We start from the raw sequence: 10,000 nt of genomic DNA on the forward strand, positions 1-10,000 counted from the left end.
TTGTTTTTAATGACCAAAAACTGCAGACAAACTTCTGCACGCTGTCCAAACGTCGCCGTACAAAAAGGTTGCCAATGTTTCTGTGCTGCTGAGACAGTGTGCAGGAGTTTGACTCGTTCTTCTCCTACACACCTGTCCTCTAAAACACATGTAGTTTAAAAAATATATTTGTTTTGGAGGCTATCGATCATTAAAATATGGTTATGTTTTAAAAAAAATGTGTAGTATGTGTGTGTGTGTGTGGCCCGAACCCCGGCCGCCCGTCTGGAGGACCACAGCCCGCACCGACCACTGTCCCACCAGCGCCCAACATTTTGTCATCCTTAACTTGCAGGTCAACCTGTCAGCTTTCCTGTGAATGTTTCGCCTTTACTCACGTTCTTCATCTGCTTTGATAAAGTTTAATTCTATAAATGATGTTTTTTTTATTTGTAAACCAAAATAAGATGTTGGTGTTGTAACAGATTGTTGTGTTTGTTATATGTACTGTATATCTCATTCACTTTCAGAGTGAGGTGTCTCTGAGAGTTACCGTAGCTACCTTAAAGCAGGAGTAGTTGTTGTTATCCTGTTACACCGGTACACAGGTGTGTGTGGAATAAAGTGGAAGCCGTGGATAAAGAAGCTCCCAGCCTATCTGCTGTTTGTTGTTTTCTTACTAAGTGTATCAGGTCCGACGAACCCAGAAAGCTCGGTTACAGTGTTATGTTGACTTATGAGAAAACTATTTTTTAGCACATATATTTTTTAATTGAGGCTTAATGTTTTTTGTTTTGTATTTTAGTATCTAGTAGCTTTTAAATGTGTCTTTAATTGTTCTCTTTGCAAATTAAATGAATATGGATTAAATATAATTCAGAGCCTTCATTTGAATCAGTTTGTATTTACATTTAAAAAGTATAAATTGTTTTCGATCTGTCTCTACACGTTTAACTTCTTTTTTTATTCCAGCCCAGACGTTGGCGTTTATTCTGAAAAGCCTCACCGGAAGTGAGGGCGTGTCTCCGCCGTGTGTGTGTTTGTGTATGTTGGCGCGGTGTGACGTCACACGGGCTGTACCGTTCACCGTCTGTGTGACTCTGTGCTGCAGTTTAACTTCAAGATTTATTTCTCTCCGTGCGGTTTTTCTTTTTTTTAACGGAAACCGGGAAACATGTCGCACACCGTCATCACCACGACGACCACGACGACGCGGAGCTCCGGGGACGGGTTCCTGAACATGGGCTACACCCGGACCATCCCGGGACTGCTGAAGATCGGACAGATGGTGAGAGTCCAGACCCGAACACAGCCCGGGTTAACCCGAACACAGCTCGGGTTAACCCGGGATACGAGCCCCCCCACCCACCGTGTTTATCTCACGTTATCTGCTTTCATCTGTAGCGTCACTCAGCTGACTTTACCTTTAAAGGAAACATATTAAATATGATGTTAATTATTAACCTGAGTGACGTCATGTTTACGTCAGTGACGTCAGTCTGTTATTGATCATTATAACAACACACATCGTTAATTCATAAAAACGGTTCATTTCAGCAGTTTTAAACTTTAATATAATAACAAATAAATGTTTTGAATTGAGAGTTTCACTTTAGAAAACTGTTAAAGTTATATTCAGTCTGACTCACTTAATTAAAAAACAAAGTTTAAAGAAATTATTAAAGATTCAAAACGTCAGAAATCAGTAAATGAAGAAGTTTGATATGAAACAGATGTGATGGTGATGTGTTTAATAACAACAAACTTTGTGATAACTACAAAACAAACATATCTGATACCAAGTTTATGATTATTATTTTATTTACATTTTAGGTTTTAAATTAGAACGATAAAGAGCCGTCATAGATTTCGATTTGGAGTTTACACAAGTTGTTTTCACATCTGCACTCCTGAAAATAACTCCATAACATCAGGAGGACTGCTCCTGAAATCCTCCTGATCTGGTCGTTCACACATGCACCTCACAGCGGGAGACTGTCCCTGTCAGACAGGAGGGGGGCGGGGCCTCTATATGACTCTATAATGAGAATATGTGTCTTTCTATCAATGCTGTAGTTGAAGAGAATCACAATGTGAACTAAAGAGAGGAGAAGAACAAACTGGAGAACAGGAAACATGCAGCAGCAGGTTGATTAGAGCACGGAGATGGTAGAGGTGGCGTGCAGACAGTCTATGGTCGTGCAGCGATCACAGGGAATAAAGGTCACCACCCCCTCCCACTGGCCCCTCCCACTGGCTCCAGGTGAATTCTCCTGATTATATCCTGCTGTGTTCTCACATCAGATCACTCTGACTTTCTGCAGAATAAATACGAGGAGGCTGGAGGAGAAACATTCAGATGTTTGAGTGATCACATGACGCTCAGAGTGATCACATGACACTCGGAGTGATCACATGACCCTCAGAGTGATCACATGACACTCAGAGTGATCACATGACACTCGGAGTGATCACATGACCCTCAGAGTGATCACATGACCCTCAGAGTGATCACATGACACTCGGCGTGATCACATGACCCTCAGAGTGATCACATGACCCTCAGAGTGATCACATGACACTCGGAGTGATCACATGACCCTCAGAGTGATCACATGACCCTCAGAGTGATCACATGACGCTCGGAGTGATCACATGACCCTCGGAGTGATCACATGACCCTCAGAGTGATCACATGACGCTCAGAGTGATCACATGACCCTCAGAGTGATCACATGACCCTCAGAGTGATCACATGACGCTCGGAGTGATCACATGACCCTCGGAGTGATCACATGACCCTCAGTGTGATCACATGACGCTCAGAGTGATCACATGACGCTCAGAGTGATCACATGACACTTGGAGTGTGATCACATGACGCTCAGAGTGATCACATGACCCTCAGTGTGATCACATGACGCTCAGAGTGATCACATGACACTCGGAGTGATCACATGACGCTCAGAGAGATCACATGACGCTCAGTGTGATCACATGACCCTCAGTGTGATCACATGACGCTCAGAGTGATCACATGACACTCGGAGTGATCACATGACCCTCAGAGTGATCACATGACCCTCAGTGTGATCACATGACGCTCAGAGTGATCACATGACACTTGGAGTGATCACATGACACTTGGAGTGATCACATGACACTTGGAGTGAGAACATTTCAGGATGTTTTCAGGATGTTTTCAGGATGTTTTCAGCAGGTGTGAACGCTCTAATACTGAGCGTTTAAATCTTTTGAACTCCCCTGATATATGAGCTCATTTCTTGCTGTGTTGTATAGAAGAGCTGTTTCCTGTCATCTCTTTGAAACTCTGCAGACAAAAAGAACTGACTAACTAACTAATGAATCATTGAAAACTGATCTGATCTGTGTTCGTTAAAGTGTCGCTGTCCTTCTCGTCCCCCTCAGGTGGCGCTGCTCGTGGCCTTCCTGTGCGTCCGCTGCGCCCGGGGCTGGCCCAGCTGGGCGGCCTTCCAGTACTTTGAGGTGGTGTCTCTGTGGTTCCTCATCGCGCTCCTCATCTTCTTCCTCATGCACCTCTTCAGACTGCAGGGGAGGATGCCCTGCATCAACTGGCCTCTGACGGTGAGACCATTACTGTGTGTGTGTGTGTGTGTGTGTGTGTGTGTGTGTGTGTGTGTATGTGTAATATTAAATCTGCTGCAGGTTCATGGTGTGAATTTCTTCACTTCTTCATTTTCGACTGAACTGTAACACAGATCTGACAGTTAGGTCGTCATGGTTATATAACAGGAAGTGACCTCGGAGGGTGTAAAAAGGAAGGAAGGACGCTTCTGTTGCAAAGTGAGCAGGTGTTACAACCATCTCATGCTCTTGTTGTAAAGATTAACTTATTTTCAAGCTGTGAAAACATCTGAGATCAGCTCCTCAAACAAACTAAACCTTCACAGGTCAAACATGAGGTCAAACATGAGGTCACACATGAGGTCACACATGAGGTCACACACGAGGTCAAACATGAGGTCACACATGAAGTCAAACATGAGGTCACACATGAGGTCAAACATGAGGTCACACATGAGGTCATACATGAGGTCACACATGAGGCCACACACGAGGTCAAACATGAGGTCACACATGAGGTCAAACATGAGGTCACACATGAGGTCAAACATGAGGTCACACATGAGGTCAAACATGAGGTCACACATGAGGTCACACATGAGGTCAAACATGAGGTCACACATGAGGTCAAACATGAGGTCACACATGAGGTCAAACATGAGGTCAAACATGAGGTCACACATGAGGTCAAACATGAGGTCATTGTCATCCAATCAGCTCTGGGCTCAGATCTGACTCTAAATATGCAGATAAGATAGCAGCAGAGAACAGCTGCTATCTCTGAGCAGATCGAGGAGGTTAAGATTTGATCTTCATACGACTCACACTACGAGATAATCTGAGCAGATAATCAGATCTGAGCAGCCTCGAGTCAGGAGCGACCCCACGATTGTCGGGAAGAAATCGGACCTCAGATCAGCCTGATTATCCTGCAGCCTGTTTACAGCTGCCTTTAATTAAACAGCTTTAATAAGATTTTAAACTTTTACTCTGCACTGTAATTATTATTATTATTTTTAACTCTTTTAATGTATTTAATTTTATTTTTATTTTTTTATTTCAATTAATTTCATTTGAATTATTTTTATTTGAACATATTTTCAGATTTAATAATTTCAGTGATTTTTAAATGTTCTATTTTAATGTTTCTTTTCTTTCCTCTGTCATGATGCTTTTCATGTGTGAAGCACTTTGAATTGCCTTGTTGTTGAAATGTGTGACATAAATAAACTTGCCTTGCAGCCTGAGCCCGGGTTCAGATCAACTACACATGAAATCTGCTGTCAGGACATTAAAGTTTAAAGCTTGAATTAATTCAATTATAACGATCTGAGAGGAGTTCTGTCCGCTTTATGTTTAACAGCTAATGATGTTTTAAAGGTCACTTATGTGGTGGAATTTCTGTAGTTATTTAGATTCTAATGTACAGATGTCATTGTGTTTATTCACTGTTCTCTAATGTCAGTCAGACCTCACAGAGTTCAGTTGTTATTAAAACACCAAGTACAGCTTACAGAGTGTCAACTGTTCTTCCTGATATCTGTAAGGATGTTTGGTAGACTTATTGTCTGCTTCAGTGTTATAGACGTCACAGTTTAGTCTAGGTGGGTCAATGTGACCCTGATAATGATAATATCTTTTAGGATATATGCGATGCCTTTCGAGAAGTTCTGCAGATGTGATTGAGCAACACACGAGTACAGAAGTGTGATGTTGAATCATGTCTCCTCAGGAGTATTCATCTGATGTTTAAACTTTCATCAACGTAAGCCATCTGAGTCAACTGAGTCTTATTGTGTGGAGTCAAGTCTTAGTCATTTCTTCAACAACTTATTACACATTGCTCCGGTTTAACGTGACACATGAGCAGGACCACTAATCACTTATCAGGTTGATAATGTGTTCATGTTGTTTCAGGAGTTGGAGGAAGGTGTAAATGTATTCTGCTCTCTTGTGTTTCTGTCCTCACATGCCCTCTTGTTGTTTTGTTTTCAGTGTTCAGTCTCCTCTCTGCTCACTCCAGTCTTTTTCTGCTGTTTCAGGAGTTCTTCCATTACTCCGTCGGGACTGTCCTCATCCTCATCGCCTCCATCATCGCAGCCGTGAAGAGCGGAGGAGTGTCTGCGCTGGTGGTCGCCTCGGTACGTAATCACACAGACGCTGAAATGATCATCAGAAGGGACAAGAGAGGTTAAAAAAAAATCTACTGAGGACTGAAGTTAGAGACACATTGCCATGACGTGTGATCAATAATCGTTTTGAATATTTTGAGGTTCATTTCTACTCTGATGACAGACGTCAGGCGTGCTAACAGACAGACGGGCTGCAGAGTGTCGGCTCAGTGTCTGCTCACTGCTCTGATGTTCTGACCTCAGATCAGCTCTCAGCTCCCTGCGGGGCCGAGCTCCGTCACACTCACACAAAGTGTTTCTGCGTACACAAAACTCCTGAACATTTTCTGAGATCCTCGCTGTGAGCTGCAGGCGGGACGCAAGCGACCGGAAGTTTCACCCTGACTTCATACGCAACACGAAGTATTAAGGAAAATGAACTGCGGGCGAGTGATGCAGAAACGGGTTGATGTGGTTTTTGGTTCCTGAAAACAGAGTCAGAGTGAGACCTCTGTGCTCTGAAACACAAAACAATCACCTCAGCTTCGAATTCCCGCTCCGTCCTTCCTGTGTCTGCGCTCCCTAATTACACAGGAAGTCACATTGACTTCACTGATAACAGCGTCCCACTGACCAACCTAATGTTAGGGCCTGCTAACGTTAGAGCCCGCTAATGTTAGAGCCCGCTAATGTTAGAGCCTGCTAACGTTAGAGCCCGCTAATGTTACAGCCCGCTAACGTTAGAGCCCGCTAACGTTACAGCCCGCTAACGTTAGAGCCCGCTAACGTTACAGCCCGCTAACGTTAGAGCCCGCTAACGCTAGAGCCCGCTAACGTTAGAGCCCGCTAACGTTACAGCCCGCTAACGTTACAGCCCGCTGACGTTACAGCCCGCTAATGTTAGAGCCCGCTAACGTTAGAGCCCGCTAACGTTAGAGCCCGCTAACGTTAGAGCCCGCTAACGTTAGAGCCCGCTAATGTTAGAGCCCGCTAATGTTACAGCCTGCTAACGTTAGAGCCCGCTAATGTTACAGCCTGCTAACGTTAGAGCCCGCTAATGTTAGAGCCCGCTAATGTTAGAGCCTGCTAATGTTACAGCCTGCTAACGTTAGAGCCCGCTAATGTTAGAGCCCGCTAACGTTAGAGCCCGCTAATGTCAGAGCCTGCTAATGTTAGAGCCCGCTAACATTAGAGCCCGCTAATGTTAGAGCCTGCTAACGTTAGAGCCCGCTAATGTTAGAGCCTGCTAACGTTAGAGCCCGCTAATGTTAGAGCCCGCTAACGTTAGAGCCCGCTAACATTAGAGCCCGCTAATGTTAGAGCCTGCTAACATTATCAATCAATCAATTTGTATTTGTATAGCGTCAACTCATAACAAGTGTTATCTCAAGACACTTTACAAAAAGCAGGTAAAAGACCTTACTCATTGTTATGTTACAAAAAGCAGGTAAAAGACCTTACTCATTGTTATGTTACATAAAGCAGGTAAAAGACCTTACTTATTGTTATGTTACATAAAGCAGGTAAAAGACCTTACTCATTGTTATGTTACAAAAAGCAGGTAAAAGACCTTACTTATTGTTATGTTACATAAAGCAGGTAAAAGACCTTACTCATTGTTATGTTACAAAAAGCAGGTAAAAGACCTTACTCATTGTTATGTTACAAAAAGCAGGTAAAAGACCTTACTCATTGCTATGTTACAAAGATCCGGCCTATCCATCATGAGCACTTTAGCAAAGCAGCAAAAGTTACAGTGGTAAGAAAAAACTGCCTTATTAAAACCCGCTAATGTTAGAGACTGCTAACGTTAGAGCCCGCTAATGTTAGAGCCTGCTAACATTAAAACCCGCTAATGTTAGAGACTGCTAACGTTAAAACCTGCTAACGTGACAACCCGCTAACGTGACAGCCTGCTAACGTTAAAACCCGCTAACGTGACAGCCTGCTAACGTTAAAACCCGCTAATGTGACAGCCTGCTAATGTGACAGCTTGCTAATGTGACAGCTTGCTAAAGTTAGAGCCTGCTAATGTGACAGCTTGCTAATGTGACAGCTTGCTAATGTGACAGCTTGCTAAAGTTAGAGCCTGCTAATGTTAGAGTCCACTAATTTTAAAGCCTGCTAACGTGACAGTCTGCTAACGTGACAGCCTGCTAACGTTAGAGCATTCTAACAGTTTGTGGTTAAATAAATCCTCTTCCTCTGTAAAAAGAAGGTCGCTCTCTGTACGGGATCCTCTCTGTGATGATGTCACACACTTCGAGGAGGAGTCGACCCTCCAAACACTTAAAAATAAGATCCAGCTTTGACGTGAGAGTTTTGATCATGTGATGTGTGTTTGTCCGCAGGTGTTCGGCTTCATAGCCACGTTTCTGATGGCCGTTAGTTTGTGGACGACTTACAGTGTGACCTGTGGCGTTCATCAGACCGGTAAGACTGCTCATCGATGTATAATAATCACATGTTTTATTTTTTTATACTGTGATGAGTGTGAGTCTACGGGAAATGTCAAACATTTTCAAAAGAGCGCCCGTGACGTCGACAGCGCATTTCAGAAAAGTTGAAAGATAGAAAAAACCGCGAGGTGGACACAGGGCCTAACACCCCTCATTATAATTCTACCAGAGGAACAGAAACATCGCTTCATCAGCATTCATGAAACCAGCGTTCATATTTAAACTTCAGTATTAATGCTAAATGTATTTAGTTAAACTCTTTATATGTGATGTTTTGATCCAGCAGATGTCGCCCTTGAGCACCAGCATGAAACCAAAACAACTCACGCTGCATTGTTGTGTTAGCATGCTAATGCTAGCGATCTTTATTCTGCTCGTATCTTCACACTGCATGTAAATTTACCTGAAATGAGCGTGATGTAGAAACACAGTTAAGCAGTGAGTACAGTATGTTATTCTTCTTTTCTCTAGTCCCTCAATTAAACAACTTTTATACACGAGGGGAGGAGTCAGCCGGCCGTCCTGGCGATGTAAACAAAGTGAAGATAGGACTCTGAAAACTCTGAAAACATCACAGACAGTGGGACTCGGGTGTTACACCCATTGTAGACAGTCATGACTCACAGAGTTATTTTCAGAGGAGATACTTGATTTATATTATATTTAAGTGTGAAACATCACATAGAAAGACTTTAAGCTTCATTAAAGAGATTTACAGAAACGATATCTCAAATCTCTTGCAAAGAACTAAACACATACCAATGATCAAAGATAATCATAGAAATATTTCTGTTTTTCATGTTTTCATGGCAGTTTTTGAAACATTTTCTTTATTTTTACACTTCATTGATATTTGAAACTGACTTGTAGGCCACATCCAGGGTTGAGAGGGGCCACATGTGGTCCGCCAGTCGCCCATCCATGATCTACAGTTTATGGCTGCAAAACTTTCTCATGACCCGTGATCACTCCACAACCTGCAGAAGATATTTGACACCAGTTATAAAGCATATAAAAACCTATAATAGCAGGGAGGGAGACTGAGAGCGTATGAATAATTTAACACCATAATAACCCTCTGCGGTTTGTATCCCTGATTCAGATATCCGTCTCTGGTACTCAGGTAAAATAAAAGATAAACACCAACATGTATCCTGAGTGCAGTTGAGGAAGACATTAAGGAAACATGCTATGTTGAAGTGCTGGCTTCTCAGACAACAATGCAGCAGCCAGTATGTCCTCCTTCTAACTTTAGCTCTCTGTAATGTTTTGATTGTCAAAATGTCTGAAACATGATACTGAACTGTCATCTTACTGGTGTATAAATGTTGTAATAACAGTGCATAACTGAAATACAATTAGCCCATACTGATAGTCATGTGATAAGCTGAATCAGTCGGGCTCTAATAAGGAGTACTCCTACTTTTTGTCACTGTTGTATTCTACAGTAAAGAGAGTCTTTTCTACTTGAACTCTGTCCACGTGTCTCAGTGAAACAGTGGGTCAGTGTTTCAGTGAGGAATGCTATCAATGCTAACGGCGCTAATCAGCTGTTAAAGAGGAACTGAAAGGCAGAACTTCATCGATTTGTTGAAACACTGAACGTCTCTGTTGGAAACTTCAGATGTGATGAGACACGTGAAGGACGCTCCCATGATGTTATTTATTTTAATCAGAGTGGAACCTCCTGTTTTCTTTTTTTATCTTCAACCTTCACTTTTTACCTTTTAATCTTCATCCTGTCTTACATCATCTGTCTGCCTGTCTGCCTGTCTGTCTGTGTGTCTGTCTGTCTGTCTGTCTGTCTGCCTGTGTGTCTGTGTGTCTGTGTGTCTGTCTGTGTGT

The 10,000-nt window shown here is 42.7% G+C and overlaps 2 protein-coding genes across 2 annotated transcripts in view; both read left to right on the plus strand.

Annotated features, from left to right (window-relative positions):
* The window catches only part of LOC132970627 (cerebellin-2-like), a 123,990-nt gene that overhangs the window by 86,022 nt on the left and 27,968 nt on the right, over window positions 1–10,000 (plus strand). The window lies entirely within an intron of this gene.
* Window positions 1,030–10,000, plus strand: part of cmtm7 (CKLF-like MARVEL transmembrane domain containing 7) — a 17,624-nt gene continuing 8,653 nt past the window's right edge. The window contains exons 1-4 of the mRNA XM_061034489.1: window positions 1,030–1,267; window positions 3,409–3,585; window positions 5,628–5,726; window positions 8,048–8,129. Coding sequence (XP_060890472.1) covers window positions 1,154–1,267; window positions 3,409–3,585; window positions 5,628–5,726; window positions 8,048–8,129 — 472 coding nt within the window. The 5' untranslated portion in view covers window positions 1,030–1,153. The remainder of the gene's footprint in view (window positions 1,268–3,408; window positions 3,586–5,627; window positions 5,727–8,047; window positions 8,130–10,000) is intronic.

The sequence above is a fragment of the Labrus mixtus genome, unplaced genomic scaffold (genome assembly GCF_963584025.1).
Source record: "Labrus mixtus unplaced genomic scaffold, fLabMix1.1 SCAFFOLD_53, whole genome shotgun sequence".
Classification (NCBI taxonomy): Eukaryota; Metazoa; Chordata; class Actinopteri; order Labriformes; family Labridae; genus Labrus; species Labrus mixtus.